Source organism: Centrocercus urophasianus, unplaced genomic scaffold, assembly GCF_019232065.1.
Source record: "Centrocercus urophasianus isolate 14NV4802_14NV808 unplaced genomic scaffold, USGS_Curo_1.0 seq_13, whole genome shotgun sequence".
Taxonomy (NCBI): Eukaryota; Metazoa; Chordata; class Aves; order Galliformes; family Phasianidae; genus Centrocercus; species Centrocercus urophasianus.
The window spans coordinates 39,913,768-39,933,153 of record NW_024884475.1 but is presented as its reverse complement, the minus strand read 5'-3'; the positions used below and the strand labels follow the sequence as shown (position 1 = coordinate 39,933,153).

Genomic DNA, 19,386 nt, shown 5'->3' with positions numbered 1-19,386 from the left:
TTTTTTTTTTTTTTTGTTTTTTTTTTTCTCAGAACTTGCCACTTTCAATCAAAAACTACTGCATTCCCTTCCAGTGCTGATAACTTCCTGGCTTCTCAATTTTTCACCAGTTTTTTTTTCTTTTTTTTCCAGCCCCCGCCCCGGCTGAATACTGAACAAGGAAGAGTTGAAAATTACTGTAACAAGGAACAGCACTTTGTAGATACGTGGCCAAAAAGATTGTAAGTCTGTTCATATGATATGATACTCTACATCTGTCAGTTCATTTATTTGCACAAATCATCTCATTTTCATCTTACTGAACTCTTACAGTAATAAGAATTACACAGAAATAGCTAATAGATACTGATCATGTGCTACTCGAGAAAGTTAGAAAAATGAAGGTCAACTTTGTACTTAAAAATCAGAAAAAGCCAGCAGAAACAATGCCTATCACTTGAGACCTGCACCTTAAATTCATTTCCCTTTTCAGCCATAGTTCACAAGCTCATTTCCCTAAATCTTGTTTCAATTGCATGGTGACAGATAGAAAAGCAGGCTGTCATGTGCAGAGGTTCAGCATAAGTTGAGTGAATTACTGTTGCCTGTAGTTAAAAAGCAACAGACATGCAGGCAGACATCAGCACGTCAGTTCCTGATGGACAAGATGGGTCCATCTCTCACAAAAGTTTGCAGAATAGGTTTGGCCACTGACTGAACCATCTCACTGTGGTCCCAAGTGATTCTTACACTGAATAGTGAAGCACATTGCTGAGAGATAAAGCAGGGACAATAGGATGACACTGATTTTGTCTCCAGGTTGTTCCCATCCACAAACTTTGGTTTGCAAATCTTTCTAAATCAACCTTTTTGCAAGGATTTACAAACTGAAGATATTACTTCCAAGGTGATTTCAATACAAATTATGAGCAGTTCATATCTCTTAGTATTAGCTCAGCATAGTTCAGTTTTGAAAAAAAATCAAATAACTACACTAGCATCAGAAGCAGAATCTTAAAAACAGGAATGTAAGCAATTAAATAATCTAGAGAACAACAAGGCAATAGCAACAAAGGAAACAGAAACTAAAAGGTGTATGTGTTCCGTATCAGAATTCCCACTCATAGTGACAGTCAAATTTATATAGGGCTCTCAGTCTCATGCTTCTCTTCCCACTCTTTCTTTCAAGCTGCCTTAAGGGGATAGAGAAAATTGGAAGACAGAGGAAGGAACAAAGAAATAGGAAAGCAGCAGTTTATTTACTACACGTGGCTGTCGTTTTCTCTTTACATCTACTCTGCTGCCTCAAACTGTATTTGTCTTTTACTGTCTTCTCAAGGTTCTCTGTCTCCTTTGACGCTTTTCATACTCAGATGATACTGTGCTGATAAACAAATGCCTCTCTCCCTTTGCAGCTGTCAAATTCTGGCAGCATGCACGCTTTTATCCAAAGAGACAGAGAAGTTATTTAGTTTCATTTCCTTCTTGAAAATCTTCATAGAGCTTTCACTTCTGGGAGAATGCGGCAGAAGATCAGAAGTAGGCAAAAATCAACTGAAGTCGCATACCTAAAGTCAAGTGTGGAAGGCAGGCTTTTATTTTCTTTTTTTACCTCGTTCATCACCGGAGATTGTGAACTTGCGAGGACTTTGCCCAGTCCATAAACCGACATAGCCAAGAAACGTAGTGCCTCGATATGCTATCTGAAACCAGGAGACACGGAGTATTTCAGCGTTCTGGAACAGAGCACTTTTCCAAAGAGAAGCAACATTCTGAAACAGTATAGCATACTTTTTCCTGTGCCTTTCGTGAATCCTTTTGAAAACCTCTTTAAAACCTTTTGCCCTGTAGGAAATGTTGCAAAGGAAGTTATAAAAAGACTCCGAGGACCAAAATACACCGCATTTAATTTGTTAATGATCACCAACTGCTATAAAAATACTGCTCAAGTTGGCAAGTGGCCAAGTAAGAATTCTGTTTACAAGAAGTACAAATGAATATTCAGAAAATCACACCAGCAAGGACTGCACTAGCAAACAGTTTATTTTTGGCAATTAAATTAATCAAGACAATCAAGAAGGCCTTAGAAAAATACCTTAGAATCTCTCCCTGCCAAAATGGATCTATTTCCTATATTCGCTAGTATTTATTTGTTTTCAGAATCTTGGCACTTTCTTCTCTCTACGCCTCCTTCCAAATAATGATCTTGAGACACAAGATTATGCTGTTCCAATTTGTCACCCCTAACTAGAAGTCCAGAAAAACAAAGACAAAAACAAAACAAAACAGCACTCATCCCGCATTCCCAGAGAAGAATGGTGGCATTCTGATAATTCAGTGAATTTGGGTCATGAACCTCATTACTAAATTAAATACCACAGCCTGTGCAGCTGAACAACAGTACACCGCTGCTTCACAAACACACCACTCAACCACATCAATTACAGTTTATACCTGACCACTTCTTATAAACTGCACATCGATGGTAATCTTGCTTAATATATCTACAAAATCATAATCCAGATTCCGTCCATGGTAAATGTTTCCTTTGTCATCCTGAGCGATAATACTTGTGCAAAACCTTAAAGGACAAAAAAGCAAAAGAAGGATTTTAAGAAAAAGTATGACAACAATTTCAATGTTCTGGTCTGGCTGAACTTGCTCAGGTTTTCAGGAGTAACTAAGCTATAGTAACTGAGTACAGCACCCACGAAGTGAAGACCTTTCCCAAAAAGTCTAACACAGTAAAACAGTGTAGTATTTAACTTAGGACATCCCACGTGGCTCAGAATGCCAAAATCCCATCCCCTCCAGGTCAGTGTTACAATGCTGGGCAGTCTGATCTGGTGGGGGCCACCAGCCCACAGCTTGGGGGTGGAACAGGGTGGGCATCGAGATCTCTTCCAGCCCAAACCGTGCCACGGTTCTGTGACCTTCACGGATCCCTTTGAACTCAGATCTTCCATGGTTCTATGATGGAATTAGCAGGGAATTCAAAACTCCTTTTCTCAGGAGTTGTAAGTTTGTCATCCCGGTGATGCACAGCACTGTCTGTTAAAATACTAATGGTAAATATATACATATATATATATATATATATATAATGGTAGACCGATAGTTGGATCGTGGTTGATGTTTACTCTCGAGTACTGATAGAGCTGAGAAAGTGAAAATATCACGCGCCTCACCATGCTCACAACGCTGCCTGCCCGCCGAAGCACCGCGAGCCGGCGTACAATAGGCAGCGGAGCGGCCGCAAGGCTCTGCGCCTCGTCCCGACCCGCGCACAGCCCGCCTCCGGCTGGACGCACGAAACGGCGCCCCAGACGAGCGCAATTCATCTGCCCCGTCCCCACCTGCCCTTTCACGTGGGCTCCTACACCGAACCGAAACGAACCCGCGCAGCCCGTCAGGCCCCACTACTATCTGCCGCTTACGCCGTAGATTCGTAGGCGAAGTTGAGCAGCACTCCGTCGCCCAGACTGACCCCCAAAGCCTCGCACAGCCCTCGAATTTCGCCGGCAAAGGGCTGCGGCATGAAGGACTCCAGCTCCGCCGCTATCGGACGAATGACGTCGTGGAACCATTTCGGTACGGCTTCGCTGCAAAACACGCTTCAAGGCGTTAGCGAGCCGAGAGCGAGAATGAGGTCTGCTACTTACGTCGCGCCGAGAGCCCGCGGCACAACACCGCGGGCAACCTCTCCGCCGCCCGAAGGCGCCCAGCAGCCGCCCGGCCGCCCCACCCCGCCCCGCACTCACTCGATGACCCGGGCGACGGCCGCGCGCAGGAAGGCGGGCTCGAAGTGCCGCAGCACCGGCAGCCACCGCTCCTCGGCCGGGCTGTCCAGGCTCACGTTACACAGCAGCGGGGCCGCCGCGGGCCGGGCCGCCGCCCCGCACAGCGCTGCCGCCAGCAGCAGCCCTCGCAGCGCTCCCCGCCGCATCTCTTTCGCCGCGGCCGCCGGAGGGCACGGCCGTGCGAGCCGGGACCCGAGCCACGACGGCCGCCTCACGCCCCTGAGGGGCGGCTCAGGGGGAAGGGCCAGGAGATGGCGGCGCGGAGCACAATGGTTGCCTCCCGCGGGGAAAGCCCCTCACAGCCCCTTCCCGCCCGCCCCCAGCTCACGGGCACATCAGGAAGGATGTTATACACTGCAGGGCAGCGTATGGAAAAACGACAGAGGAAGCGAGAGGAGATGGAAGCGTCAATTTCAATTCCCTGACTCCCTCATGTTTAAGTGAGAGAAGTTGAGAAACTGGACACAGCTGCTAGAGACTGGGGGCCCCAGCTCAGCTGAAATAAAACACCTGCAGGGAAGAAATGCTTCTTCCAGCCTCAAAAAACAAAACACTTCTAAATCAACTTTCAGTGAACAGAGAGAAGGGGATTTCCTACAACGGTGCAATTTCATCCCATGTTCTTGCCTGGCTGTGGTGTCCAGCCATCAACTGCAATAAGTTCCTTCCTCTTTATATCTCCACCAGCAGCCTGGAGCCTCCATTAGCTTCCATGCTCTAGGGTAAGCAAGGTAGGACAATGAAAATAAAAAATAACCACAATAACAATGCATAAGAATTCAAATTGATACAACTGGGTGTTTAATATAAACACCTATGCCAAATGAATTCTGGTATGGGATATAAACAGGCTGGCTTCCTAATAAAGGAAAAAAAAAAAAAAACACAACAAAACCACCACCCCAACTGCTTCTCTATTACACCATGCATGACACTTCTCCCCACTAAGGGGAGCAGAGCTTCACAAAGGGTAGTACAAGTAACTCAGTTATCATGGAAATGGGTGGGTGACAGAACAGCCAGCAGCATTCCCAGCCAAAGCTAAGGCTGAAGCAGGAGCTCAACCTTTATATCAAGGTAAAGAACCCAGTGATCAATGTTGTTCCCATACACACTCCAAAAAAAAAAAAAAAAAACAACAACAAAAAAAACCCAAAAAAACAACAACAAAACAAACAGGAACAACTCCCACCACATGATGTACTGATAGAGGAAAATAAGATACCTTATCTTGCCTCCATGTGATACTTCCGTTTAAATGGGAATGTGAAAGGCTCCTTCTATATTAACTGCATTCTTTTCTTCCCCCCAATACACTATAGTAAAGCAGTTCTTCCCCTTAACTTGGTTTTATTATGAACAAAAGAGTAAGAAAACAACCACTTCGGAAATAGCTTACTAAGTCTATGAAATCACACCCGTAAGTCAGGCATACACATTGCATACACATACTTCAAAGGGTGAGCTGGAATATTCATTTTCCTTCCAATTACCTCTTCATTTATTTAATCAAGCAAAATACTTTTATAATAAAATTGTATGCTTTAATTCATACTTACACAAAACAGCCATAAATAAATTATATTCAGTAAAAAGGTAAAGCACTCTAGAAAAGGTGGTTAAAAATTAAAATCCTACAGGGATTAAGGCCTCCTCAGTGTCCTATAGATGCAATATCCAATTTGGCAGCGTTCAATTTCTAATTCTGAACAGTAGAGAGGTATCAAAATGAATCCACAAGGCAATTCAGTTATTTTTTTTTCCCCCCCTACTTCTTTGAGAGAGGAGAAAAGTATTTCTAGAGTTGTTTCTTCAAGGATAACTATTCCTTTACTGTTTTATTTCAGCAGCTGCTTCTTCTTCCTCAGAAGTGCATCTCTAAGAGCCAGCTGGAATATGAAACAAGAGAAGATTATTCAGGTATTTCAAACTCTCACACCTGTAACTATAAGTAAGGAGACTACTACACCAACAATCCTTCCCAATACACCCCTCACACATATCCCATTGGTACACACATACTTGTAGATAAGATCAGAATTTAAAATTATACAGATAATTAAAACTATGCATAGAGAATTTTATAAATAAACCAGATTTTCTAACAGCTTGCAACATCTGTGCTATAAAACACATCTAAAGCAGCTTACATATTACAGGTGAGGTGGCCCTGCAAGGTGAACCTGAATTAGCTTTAAACCATCTGACTCAGGTGCAATAACACTGTAACTGTAACAGCACTGAGGAACCAGTGGATCATAGACAAGCAAGTTAGTCACACTCAGCTCTTGCTTACTGCAGTTTCATGACTATTTACACCCAAGCTCAAAAGCCATTGTTTTATCTCTGAAGGTAAACAACACAAATTTGATGCGAGGACTGGAAAGTAGTAAGATACCAGAATGCAAACGAAAATTTTTCCACAAATACCTACAGAAAATAGGAGTTTAACAATATTTTTAGCTGTAAAGTTAAGAACTTTGGGTTGTGCTTAGAATTAAGCAGATGTTTTTGTATAAGTTTCACTAACCTATTTTCAATAACAATGTGTATTACCAAGGAAAAATCATTTGCTCAACCTCAAAGAAACACCAATAATTTTTCAGCTAAAACTGGGAGCAATAACTTGCAAGTGCTAACACAGATACAGTGGCAGAAACGCTGTAGCTGCTTGGTTCAACTTTACATTTCAGGAGTGAGTTTGGCTTAAAAGAAAAAACATCTTTCATTAATGCATCAGTATGTCATTTAACATCCTATATAATTAGGAAGAGGACAGTAACAAACTTGTTCCACTGATTAATTCAGCACAAAGGGACCAGAAGAAACTTCAGTCCAGCTGAAAGGTAAGTGGAATTAACAGACATTTGTGGGAAGATTATTATGAAGCTGCTTTACAAGGGTGAGAAGAAAGAGTGCAATGAACAACAAAATCTCTCTGAAGTGATACATTAGATATGTTTTAGCTGGTAAGAAGATTTAGCTCTAGACTAAAAGAACATTCATTTTATTCTACCACTAAGGAGGGCAGTAGAACACAGTATATTAAAACTACATTACTCCAACCCTCTCTTAACTGGTACTTACAAATCAGTCAACAGGTACTGTAGTCTAGTAAGTATGAAAGAGCCCTTCCTTTCACTGTTTAGCTGATGCACTGAAACTCAAAACATTAAATCCAGAACAAGTACTGAAACCATTCAAGATGGCTCTTTAGAAACAGCAAACCAAGTTTAAGAATCATTGTAATCTCAAAGAAAAAAAAACCACACACAAAACTACAATGGAGATTGTTTTAAGCACATGGATCCCTGCTTTTGATGTATTTAATATTACCTGTTTTTCCCTGAAAGAACGCTTATTTTTGGTCCGGACATTATGGCTATATCTCATCATCATGAAGTTCTTCTGCTTTTTCTTTTCTTTATTGGTTGAGCTGGCAAAGGGATTCAATCTTTTTTTCTTTTTCACAAATTCTTTTCTATCTGTTTTTCCAGCCTAGAATAGGTAACACAATATAACAGTCATTTGTTTTTCACTACAGTTAACATAAGCTGCTAGACTGTAGGGTAGCAATTACAAATCTGGATTCAATATCCCTCCATCCTGGCTGTATTGTGAAACAGTAATTCAATAATTCAACAGTAACAATAATTTCAGTGAAAATTGGAGGTGCCTATATTTAACAGCAAGAGATTATTTCTCTGTTACAGCCAAGGTGCAACATTAAAAAAAATTAATCAGAACACAGATGGCAGCTCCACTTCCTTATTTCAGAATAGATAAAACCCACAGCCCTTTAAGAAGTCTAAAAGAGGATATGAAATAGCCAAGTTCCTCACCATTGCAGTTGCCAGTCTTGTCTCCTTGTCTGACTTTGGCTTCTTATGGAGATGTTCAATATCTCTGAGTGAAAGCAACTCTCCTCTACATACACAAAAATCCAACAAATCCAATCATCATACACAAAGCATCTTCTGACCAGAAAAACAAAATGCTCTCCTGACTTTTGTCTCTCACTCACCTCTTATGCCACTGTCCTGCTATACTCACTCACAAAAGCACTTGTTCTTTCTCTCAGGCTAACCCTCATATTTAGGACAACCCCTATAAAACACTTTCAATACTGTTTTTCAAGACCAGCTTGAACCACAACATTTAAGAATCTGGAGATACAAAGTTGCAACCACTGCTCGAATAACAACACACCCATTGGTCTGAACAAGAAAACTAGTCCTACTGCTTCAATCAGAACCTCTTGCTTATTCTTATGGGTTTAAATGAATTCCTCAGGCCAGGATCCATTTGAGGCTGTGTGGCTGTTTGTCACCTGTCACCAGCCATGAATGACCAAGTTCTACATCTGCTGGCATCAGAAGTTACCTCACCAGACTCCAGGTGAAAGAAAGCATTCATTAGCATTTTATATCCTACCTGCTCTCCTCTTCATCATCTATTTCAATATTTTTCCTCTTTGCAGCTTTGCCTGGTGCAGAATTGATTTCTCTGGAGAGCTGGGCAAGACGTATTCTGTGGAAATCTTCCTGAGTTAGCAGCCTACTTGTACTGACTGCTGCAGCTTTAGCTTTTCGTTCCTCCATGGGCATGCTTTTGATCTTCTCTGCCTTTTAAAATAAGAAAAAAAAAATCCTGACCTTTGCAAGCAAGTTCTATGCTATAATTAATGACCCTTGCCTCCCAAATATCTACATGAGATATTATGTAGACATCTACATAACTTATGCTTGGAAAGGATTTAAGCAGTTGTTAGGACTTATATCCTACATGTGGTATTAGAAGAAAGCAGTACCTCAATTTCTTAATATTTCAAAGCAGATAAAAGCATTCACCATGCAAACATTATAGCTTGGCAATGGAACAGAATTCCCCGGCTTTCTCCCTTCATCCTGACAATAAACACTTCAGCACAGGTGCACAAGTATATTTCACCTCAATGATTCTGGTCAAATTAATCTCCATAGTTTAAAGCAGTCACATGAAAGTACAGAGCAAGAGAATCTGGACTGCTATTAACGAGTCCCATTTCTATTTAGGGTAGAAGGCACTTGAAACTCACCACTTCTTGCTGTTCCTCATCTGAAGAGTGGTGCACATCAATCCACTCTCCATCCTCACCGTCATCCTCCTCACTTATACTAGCACTTTCCCATCCATCTGCTCAAGGGAAGAAATGCAGAGCTGCTAGTATAAACCTGGTTCAACTGTTTGAGTTTCAGACAATTTAAGAGCAGATCCCAAGCTCTCACCATCTTTCTCTATCTGCTAACTATATGAACTTACTTGTTATGAACTTACAATAAACATAGGAACCTCACTTACTCAGAACAAACCACAGAAGATACCTAAGGAATTTGCAAGAAGCTAGCATTGCAGCAAGCTGTACTGTAAACAATGCTTTGTAAAGAGTAACTCTCATGAGAAAGGCTCTCAAAACAATGAACTGCATTTTGGAGAGACTCTGAAGAAATGCACTAGTTTGCAGATGTTAATTGTACCACACTGTTCCCTCTTCCATCTCTCAGTATACACTGCATGAAGAAACATGGTGACCATCAGACCTTTCTGGATAAACTACACTTAACTCAAGGACAAGTATCAGTGCTTCTTAATAGACAAACATATGCAAGCCACGCAGTAAAAAACACCAAATTTTAAGAATAAAACCTTAGTGGTGATGATGCACAAAATTGAAGTACTAAAGAAGAAAGGCCTACCTTCTTCTTGGTTTTCTCCTTTTTCCTCTTGATTCTCAACCTCCAGTACTTCTGCCCCTGGGATGTAGTCCTTGGCATCCAGTTCTCCATATTCATGAATCCTGGCTTCCACCGAGGCCTCAGTAGGTTTACCCTGTAAGTAAACAAAACACATGCTAAGCAGGCTGCTATTTTAATTCCCATTAAAAATAGCTAGATGGGGGTTATAGAAAAATTCTGCATGATGAAGCAATTAAAAAGGGTCTTCAACTACTGTAGAGTTCAGTAACTCTACTGTACTCAAATTCCAGGGAGACAGGTTTCTGTAACACTTCTGTCAATGAATTTGATAAATTTGTACTAAAGCAGCCTTGAAACAAGAGAAAGCCATGTAAAAATGCAGCAAGGGAACAGGCATGGAGAGGAAAATACACAGTCCCATCATGTTCTCAAGAGGCTATGAGACTAATCATCATCATCATCATTTTTAAACACGTGAGCTATGTGTACAGTGAATGAACTGCATGGAAAACAACCCTTACCCGGTATTTCTTCTGCAGCATCTCTGGATTCAGTGAACGGAAGAGGTGTATCAGAGTTCTTGCAGACATCATCACATCTATCCAGAAAAAAAGGATCAGGATTAAGTACAAAATAGCTCCAAAGCAACCTGAAAGCTCACTCCCATAATCATTATTTACAGCCCGCTCATGCGATTTCGAGTTACAGCTTCACACTGATTTCTCTTAGAGCCAAATGTTCACTAGCTAGTAGCTGATCTTCTCTACTTTTGTCAATTACTCCCTATGCCTTAACTACCTGTGACTGTTTTTGTCTATGTATATGCACAGAAATACAACAGCCCAACAGCCATACTGAAAACAAAACATTTCAGTCCACGTTAAAGGAATAACACAGAATTGTTATGAAAGCTGTAATAACTGAGGGCCAGCTGATACAGCAAAAAAGGAAGATATAAGGATATATAAGTATTATACATGTAATACACTCACTTTTATTTTTATGACTCTTGTAGTGAGCAAGGTCATGGAGCAGATCTTCGGTCATGGCTAATGGACATCTTGCAGTGATTTCTTTTATTGCATTGATTCTAAAAATTCAAAATGAAATATTTTCCTGAATAACACAGCTAGGAGAAAATTTCACAGGCCCAGTAACTGACTGAATCATCTCATACTTGACACATTATATACAACATGAACTATAACAAAGAGGAACATCACAGGATGCACTCTGCCATAGTTCTCAAACTTTCATCTGCACCCTGCATCTGCTATTTTCTCTGATCTTAGACCTCAGGATTCTGTAAGTGAAGTCTGGGTCCAAGCACATTCACAAAAAGCTGTCAGTCACCAGGGATAGGCGACGTGAAAATGAAGAAATGGTTTTGCTGTCAACCATGGACAGAAAAAGGACAGCAGTAAAGAGAGCCTGTGTTCTAATACAAGTTCTCTTTTAAATTACCTTCATGTACAGTCAGTACATTAAACTCATTACTGGAGTGACACCACACAGGGATGAAAATAGTTCAAGAAATATTCTAAACGTGCTTGTATGCAGTAATCTTGACAGACAGTTAAACTCTCTCCTATATTTACTCATTCCACTCTGCCTGTAGCAGGCCTTTTGCAAAAGTTTATGATTAAATACAGTCCTAACTTGTTTTTATTCAAGCATCAAGCTGATCTTTAAAAGCAGAGATGAATGACAGCAATAGGCTGCAAGTGGTGTATATTTTTTTCCTGCACACAGAGTTCTATAGTTTTAATGAGGTTCTGTACCCACCCTACAGTCATGACCTCTCCAGAATTCTTGTCAGTGACAAAGTTGTTGGCAATGGTCATCAAAACTGATTGAATAATCTGAAAATTTAAAAAAGTGAATACATTTACTACTCATTTAATGCAATTGTGAAAATCATCATATCTTATTAACAGACAACAGAGCCTTTTTCACAGAAAGGCAGAGCTCAGGACACACCACAGTAGCTAGCAACTCACTTTTGGACAAATTCTCCGGCAGAAATGAAGAATTCAAACATGGGGATTATTTCTTCTTGTGCAAAGTAATGCCTTAGAACTTACAAAGATACCCAAGGGAGCAAAAAAAAAAAAAAAAAAAAAACCCCTTAGGATTTTCGAGGAAAATAATCTGACGAGATTCCTTGTTCCTCATCCCCAGTGAGAGGGCTTAACAGCCAGCATTCCCATGCAGGCCCACTGTCCATCCTCAACATCACCAGAAGTAGGTGAAGTACTGACCTCAGGTGGTACTAGCTGGTGTGAAGCATGTGCAGCAAACAGAAGAATCTTTGTCACTTCTGAGAGAAAAGAGAAAGAGGGGGGGTGGAAAAGACGTCAAAGTATGTCAACACAACTTACTCTGGCTAATAACCACACTCATCAACACAGACACTTCCATGAGATCCTTAAGTCTCAAAGTCATTTCAGGCTGAAATTATTTGGGACATCTTGTAGAAGTATTTCTTCTGTCCTACCATGCGTTAGGAACACATACTGCTCTCCATCACAGCAGCAGTACAGACCTTAAGAGCCAGCTACACTAAAGCATGCATTGCCATTGCAGACCAAAATATTAGGAAAACAAAGCAGCAAAAAGCACTCACAGCTTTGCTCAGCTAGTGAGGAACTGAAAGGAACTAGGAACTGTGCAAATTCACTTCATCCTATTGCTGGAGATTCTCAAACACTCGAGTCAGGAAAATCAAGTCCATTCCTTGTTTTGAACAATCACAGCCTTCTGTCTCTATCATCCAACACTCTCTGAACTACCCTTACTTTCCTACCACCTACTAAGTTACTGCTGCCTACTCATAGCACCACTTTTAGAAACCAACCATATATGGGCAAGATTGCTATTTACTATTAACTCCTTACCTCTCTGATGGGGCTGCAGGAATCTCTGAATGAAGGGGTAGAAATTAAAAAGAAAAAGCTGCAAGGACAATAAAATTTTAACAGGTTAGCTGCTTATAACTTAAAATCATTTTCATAATCTGGTATGCTGTAAAATCAATGATTCTACATAGCCTGCTCTTCAAATGCCTCAGATTTTAACCGCACGTCATGTTCTCCAGTTCCAAGTGTGAAATACATGGAAGGTGAGGAAAGGACCAATACCAATTAGGGTATTCTGCTGTACGTTCCTCTAGCTTCAGGGACACAGTCTTTTCTCCCAAAGCAGGCTGTCCCTAAATGCAAGTCAGTTTAGCATCTGAGTCCATTCATTAAGTTTTCCAGCAAGGCTGAGTATTTGATACTGGAGCAGACTATCACCTGGACACACTCCTCCCAAGCGAGAAGTATCTCATACACCTTCCCACACCCAGACTTACAAGTTCCTCTGCTTAAGCTTTATGCAATGAAGAAAGGCTTGACACCACTGCAATGCTTGGGTCTACGTGATATGCAAGACTTTGTTTCAGATATTCTGGTCATTGGGAAGGTTGATTTGTGCAGACTAAAGTACAATAAAGCAGATGTTTGTGCCTAGCTATGATCCCAACACAGGGTCACAAAACAACCAGACTACTTTCTCACACTTTCTATATTCAAGATTGCTCATAGGTACTCATACATACAGCCACAGTGAGTGTTCTTCCCTTCCTGTTAACCTTACAGATACCTGCAAGCAAGTTTGCTTCCCTCACTTCCCAGATCCCACATAAGGTACAGATTCTTGAGGAAATTCAATCTGTACCTCAGAGAGTGCTGTTCAAGAGCAACTGATGGACTCGATTTAAAAAACCTCTATGCTGAGGAACCTCCCAGGAACACAGACAAGTCTTTAAATAGGCATCTTCCCATTATTCCTGACAGCTCAAACTATTACAAACCACCAGCCTTCTCAAGCAGAGCTCAGTACAAGTCCACATCATTGTGTCATACCACAAAGATCTTCGGCAACTGCATGGCCATACTCATCTTCATTTTCTAACAGACAGCAAAATTAAAACCCATTCCCCAGTACCAAAAGGCCACAGCACATCACCACCCAACTAAGGTTAGCTTCCATCAGGCCATTACAGAATGAAAAGACCGTACCTCATGTATTCCAACTAGCCTAGATATTAGGTCCATGAGCATCATCTTCACTTCAAATCGTTCCTTACAGTTCTCCAGCTGCTTCAGTAGTTTCTCCGCAAAATCTAGAAGCAATAATAATTTGTAGTAGACTGCAAACAACTCAGCTGGATTAAGAGGGGCAGTCAAGGTTTTGTTGTTTGGTTTCAAGTTCTAGTGTCCTTGCACAGAAGAAACCACAGGTGCTGAGAGCACTGCTCCCAAGCCATTATTTTTCCTCTTGCATGCCTAGAGGACCTGAAGTTGTATACAGGTCCAACAGAAAACTAGAAGTTCTCCAAAGTCATGAAAACAGTCCATATTTAAAGCTAGAGGTTTTTTGGTTTTTTAAGATACATTTGGATCCATCTGAAAAATGAATCATTAGATCAGACTGAGAATGAGTTAAGTGATATGGCAAAAGAAGGTGATAGGAGTGTGATCGCCATCCAGGGAGATGCTGCTCCTTCAGCTGCTAACCTATAAATGAGGGGGAGAAGGGGCAGATCCAGACTCCGAACTTCAGATCATTCAGGTACACTGCCTGCACCTGAGTTCTCTGGGTTTGCCACATCTTCTCACTTGGTGCTTAACCACCGGGTCAGGCTGTGACCTGGCAATTCTACTACACAAGTGATATTAGACAAATGCCAGAGTAGTATTAAGAATACATTTCTAGAAAGGGATAAGCCAGAAAAGTTATGGGAATGAACTATTCCACTTTCACACAAATTATGGCCTTTACACATATAAGAAGGAGGCTAAAAGCCACTTGTTCTGTAGCAACCTGAGGCAGACAATGTAATATTGTTCCTTATCTGCCCTACTAGAAGTGTTCCACTCTGACAATTGTGATAACATTATCTCACATTTTTAAGTGCTATTAAACTCTAGGACAAAGGATGCTAGAAGTATTACACTGTCACCAGTGACTCCTTGCAGCTTTGCCCAAACTTCCATGTCTGGGATTAACACAAAATTAAAAAAAATACAGAATAAGTTAGAAAATACAGAAGGTGATACATGCTTACCCTGGGGATCATGAATCAAGTGAATAGCAGAGAAGTTGAATACCTCTGGCTTGCTTTTCTTCTTGTGTTTCTGCATGGCAAAAAGTATAAATGACACATTTTTTCTTTCCATGTAAAAGCCACAGGTGCTTCAGTACCAGGTTGCCATTTCTCATTACTCCCTTCTGAAAGAAGTGCCTCAATTTTTAATAAACTACCATTCTTTTCAATTGCATAGGATTTTCAGCTACCTGACCTAAGAGGCAACAGGAGCTTCATTAAAAAAAATATTACTTCTCAAGACAGTGTGTTCCTAGTAAGGGATCCCCTAGATCTCAGCAAGTCCACAACTTAGACAAGTGCTCAGACAATTTCAAAAGAGCTGTTTTCAGACAATCATGGCAAGTGCCTGACCAATGGAGGCTAGAACACTTAAGGAGCTTCGCTTGATAAAAGATAACTAATATGACAAATAGCTTAATCTTTCACGTGTAGAAATGCTAAATACCAGAAAGTCAGACACCACTTTCCTCACCTTGAGAACCTTCATTGCCTTTTCCAGTTTCTTCTTGCGCTTGCTGGTTTTCTTGCTAGTTGCATACCGTACCACCAGATCTCTTGCTGTGGGGCCATCATCCTTCACAAGGAAAACAAAACTCAAGTCAAAACAGACTTCAAACAGAAAGCAGAAAAAGTATCAATATTTTTGGGATCATGTACTACATTTGAAAATTGTCTCCACCCATGTAAGTTTCATCATACAGAGACAGCAGCCTTTAAAATCACAATTTCATTGAACCAACTATTAATACAAGAGAAATCATGAACAATTTGCAGCACATCAGCACTAATTCTTACAGCTAGGTAATCACAGACTATTATACAGTCTTACACAAATAGTTACATCCTGGTATTAGTAGGTTCTAAGCTGAAATTGCATCAAGTTACCAGCCTTTCAGGATAAAGGAACGTATAATCAATGAATATTAAGATGTTATAATTACAAAATAAACAAGGGAGTTTGACAAAGCAAACTATGATAACAAAAAGAATAAATAGAAGGCTTACCCCTATCCAGGGCTCACTCACAGAACTCCAGCAGAGCAGATCTCCAGAAGAGATCCTTCCCCACTGGTAGCCAGCTCTTAAATAGGTCTAGGAGGAGTGGAGCCTGGCTCCACCCCTTCCTGCAGCACAGGTGAATTGCCTTCAGCTGTGCTCCTCTGGCTCACCTCAGGTGATCAGAGGTTCAGGCCATGACTCAGCAGTTCCCATACACTGAATTATGTTCATTTGTACATAAATGGGAAATTGAATCCAAGAGGGAGAAATAAAGACAAAGAGCTAACGACAAAAAGCCTACCTCCTAAACATCAGGTGAAAGTCTCTTCTCACAACTCAAAGAGAACATCTACACATTCATTAGCTTAAAAAAAAAAAAAACAACCCCCCCCACCAACTGGCCAGTTCTCCTAGAAATGAATTACTTCCTTGAAAGTGAGTATGAGAACACAAGGAAGCTCTTAGTCAATAGGCAAACAGCAGACGCATCTTGCTAACATTTCTGGCCAACTGGCAACAAATTAAATATTTTGGTGAGGTGGACAACCAACTGGAGGAAACAAGACAGAAGTGTCAGAGAAACAGAAGAGGATGCATTTGCACATTCTGCAAATGTCAGCAGAATGATAGCTTTTACACAATTTGAAGACCTGAGAAAATTTAATCACAACACCCACCTCAGAATCTGAGTCACTCTCTTGATTCTCATCTTCATCCTTCCCAAGGAAGAATTTCAAACCAGCAACTAATACCTGAAAAATGAAGTAAACTGATGTAGAGCACAACAAATAGACAATAGTCTTTACTAGAGCCAAACATCCCCATCAGGGGTTATGCTGAGAAATTCCCTATTATTCATAGGCATGGATACAAAAAGAAAGCAAACCAGATCAAAGTGTTCAATTCAGAGTTGATTTCTGCTGTCAATTCTCAATAACCAGGCACACAAAGGACCAAAAGGCAGCTGGGCTTCTACAGTGAGCATATCCAGCCACACACACGTTTCCTTCCTGTAGTTTGAAATTGCTCTACGCCACTGTTATTGGTAATTCCTGAACAGCTGATACCAGATCAACTGTGCTCAGTACTGTGGAAGAACATCTCAGATCAGTGCATGCATTTGCAAAGCATCCAGCACAGTGCAGAACCTACACAGAAGACAGGCAGCCTCAGATGCACTCAAACCCCCGGCAGGTTAGCAGTTCTCATCACATTTAACAAATAATGGTGCTGCTGCTGAAGGGGCTATATCCTGACAGTGTCTTCTGAGTAGCTGTGGGAAGTACACCCACCCTCCCCATGCCAGCATGCATCTGTAATAAAACAAGCTTCTCATTCTCTCATCCACAGTTTCAAATTATTTCAGTTCTCACCTTTGTCACTTTGGAAAAGCAGGCAGTTGTGATGACATTTACAGTTTTGGCATCATTCCTTGAATAAAACAGAACATTATTTTTTACTTCAAGCCTGGCCATTTTCAAGGTATTGTCAGATAATTAAGTTGCATGAACTTCTAGAAAACAATCTAAATTTCTATGAAGTCTCATGTACTTAAAAACCTTCCTGTTAAAACTGCAAGTCTTTTACTTTCAGCAACGTTTTTTTCATCAGTTCTCTGTTATAGTTCTCAGCTTACTGTTACACCAATAAGCTCTTATCTACTAAAAAACAGATGCTATATTATCGCTTCACAAAAAAAAAAACCCCACCAAAACACAAACCAACAGCAAAACCAGATCACTTGAAGTATTTATCTAGAGTTACCCTATAGACTTCAGAGGAACAGAAAAATATCTTCTTTCCACTGTACATATAAGCCACGTGCTGTTACTAGCAGCTTTATAGGCAGAAGCTCAAACAAGAACACTGAACAATGCATCTGTTTCAATTGCAATACACACAATTTACATTTTCAACTAAATGTCAAGGATCCAACTTTAGTAACTCCAAGATTTTAAAACACAACAGTATTTCTTCCCAACTAAATTACACTTCCAAATACAGCCCTACTGGAACAGGAAGATGATAGATACATTAAGTTCAAGGCTCTCCACATTACATCTTGCACTAAATGCCATGAGTGGCATCAGGATGGGTGTCCCACAGTAAATGAGGAAACAACACAAGGCTGCCAAACCTACCAAATATTCCTTCTGTAAAGTTCAATCATCACATCCAGAGAAATCTTGGCAGCAGTTGGATTGCTATCTCTCAACATAGTATACATGAAGTTCTGCAGTGTCTAAGAAAACAGTTTGGAAGAATTTATTACAAATCTTTCTTAATAAGAAGTAAATTGAATCAGAAGGATACAATACTTACCGTATTTATTTTATTGTTCTTGTGTTTAGCATTTACATTCTTGATGTCTGTCACGATGTGAGTATACAGAGTCTGTAAAAGATAGAGCAAAGAAATAACTTATGCAAGTCGCACAAGGAACACAGTAGATGCATCACAATTTTCCCCCAGCCTCCAAGTACTAAAATGAGACCAGACTCATCACTGATAATACTATTTTCCCATTTTAACTGGAGATGGAAAAAACAACAAGAAGTTACTTTGAGTCTTCGTATATGCTTGATTTTCACGTATTCAAAAAAAGCATACTTAAGTTACAGTACAAACAGTGAGATAGGAAAAGAAATAACAAAGCTTAGCTTAAAAAAAATCCCAATCCTGTTTCATTTGTGCAAGTATAGGCACATTCTGATAGCAAGTTTAATAATCCTGATCATGGAACGCAACTCATTTAATGATTATGGCAGAAAATCTGAAACAAAGCTTAACTAACAGGCTTTTTTCCTTCTTCTGAAGTCAGAAGTTTTCACAAAGAATTCGTTAATTCCTTCTCTGAGAGGAACATGCTTATGGTTCTCACTTGCAGACACATACTAGCTGCTTAATTGCAAATGCAACAGGTTGGAGGCTTGTCCTGCATGTAAGAAAGTTTACAGCATCATGCTTCATTACTAATAAGATGTATTAACCAAGTGTTCCCTTTGGCACTTCTAGTTCCTAAAAGAGCAGAGCTATTTGAAACTTAATTATTTCAGTAGCAAGAAATGCAGAACACCTGTCCACCAGGGCTGCATTACTCTGTTACACTGGTCAAAACCCAATGGAAGGCAAGACCAGTTTTTATAACCACAGCTTACTTTCCGTAGAAGCTTATCATGACATCTCAGCAGCTGAAAGAAGAGCTCCAGCAAACTCGTTGCATTGATCAGGTTCTTGTTTCTTAACAACATCAAAGCCTTACAGAAGGTCTGGATGAGAAACAGAGATCAGGATCAAAATCTTAATGCACCATTCAGCTACCAGCTTTATTAAAAGGCTCAGCAGCAAGCTCAAGGTACTCATCTCTCACAGGGCACAGCCTGCCCAGATGCCTTTTGCATAGGCCTTACCATTCGAAGGTCGGCATCTAGCACTGTGTGGTGGTATGAGAGCAGCTCCTTCAGCTGCTGGGGGAAGTTGGCCATTTGTTCTGGGTAGCAATGGGCAACCTGGGCAAAGACAGGCTCAGGTCAGCTTTCTATTGAAAACCCTCAGTTAGCAAACAACTGCAGGAAGGTGACAGATATTATAAGCAACCCATAAAGCCGTTCTTACAATAGCAATCTGGCTACATATAAAGATACACAATGACCAGATGTGTAACTTCAACAGTTATAGTACAGTTATAGTACAGTTATAGTACAGTTATAGTACAGTT

At 40.6% G+C, this 19,386-nt stretch overlaps 2 protein-coding genes and 1 long non-coding RNA gene across 3 annotated transcripts in view; 1 reads left to right on the top strand and 2 right to left on the bottom strand.

The window, feature by feature from the left end:
* NAAA (N-acylethanolamine acid amidase) overlaps window positions 1–3,925 on the bottom strand; it is a 10,264-nt gene extending 6,339 nt beyond the window's left edge. Inside the window, exons 1-4 of the mRNA XM_042811992.1 lie at window positions 3,741–3,925; window positions 3,417–3,581; window positions 2,434–2,560; window positions 1,592–1,682 (exon numbers count right to left, since the gene is read on the bottom strand). Of these exons, the coding sequence (XP_042667926.1) occupies window positions 1,592–1,682; window positions 2,434–2,560; window positions 3,417–3,581; window positions 3,741–3,925 (568 nt within the window). The remainder of the gene's footprint in view (window positions 1–1,591; window positions 1,683–2,433; window positions 2,561–3,416; window positions 3,582–3,740) is intronic.
* A 1,187-nt stretch (window positions 3,926–5,112) lies between these two features.
* SDAD1 (SDA1 domain containing 1) overlaps window positions 5,113–19,386 on the bottom strand; it is a 14,861-nt gene continuing 587 nt past the window's right edge. The window contains exons 3-22 of the mRNA XM_042811600.1: window positions 19,079–19,177; window positions 18,827–18,937; window positions 17,991–18,062; window positions 17,810–17,910; window positions 17,042–17,099; window positions 16,346–16,420; window positions 15,142–15,243; window positions 14,628–14,697; window positions 13,579–13,682; window positions 12,412–12,469; window positions 11,776–11,834; window positions 11,300–11,376; window positions 10,507–10,604; window positions 10,036–10,112; window positions 9,515–9,647; window positions 8,857–8,954; window positions 8,214–8,404; window positions 7,622–7,706; window positions 7,116–7,277; window positions 5,113–5,668 (exon numbers count right to left, since the gene is read on the bottom strand). Of these exons, the coding sequence (XP_042667534.1) occupies window positions 5,618–5,668; window positions 7,116–7,277; window positions 7,622–7,706; window positions 8,214–8,404; window positions 8,857–8,954; window positions 9,515–9,647; window positions 10,036–10,112; window positions 10,507–10,604; window positions 11,300–11,376; window positions 11,776–11,834; window positions 12,412–12,469; window positions 13,579–13,682; window positions 14,628–14,697; window positions 15,142–15,243; window positions 16,346–16,420; window positions 17,042–17,099; window positions 17,810–17,910; window positions 17,991–18,062; window positions 18,827–18,937; window positions 19,079–19,177 (1,881 nt within the window). The 3' untranslated portion in view covers window positions 5,113–5,617. The remainder of the gene's footprint in view (window positions 5,669–7,115; window positions 7,278–7,621; window positions 7,707–8,213; window positions 8,405–8,856; window positions 8,955–9,514; window positions 9,648–10,035; window positions 10,113–10,506; window positions 10,605–11,299; window positions 11,377–11,775; window positions 11,835–12,411; window positions 12,470–13,578; window positions 13,683–14,627; window positions 14,698–15,141; window positions 15,244–16,345; window positions 16,421–17,041; window positions 17,100–17,809; window positions 17,911–17,990; window positions 18,063–18,826; window positions 18,938–19,078; window positions 19,178–19,386) is intronic.
* Window positions 5,632–19,386, top strand: part of LOC122156664 — a 20,418-nt gene continuing 6,663 nt past the window's right edge. The window contains exon 1 of the long non-coding RNA XR_006167595.1: window positions 5,632–5,699. This is a non-coding gene — a long non-coding RNA (uncharacterized LOC122156664). The remainder of the gene's footprint in view (window positions 5,700–19,386) is intronic.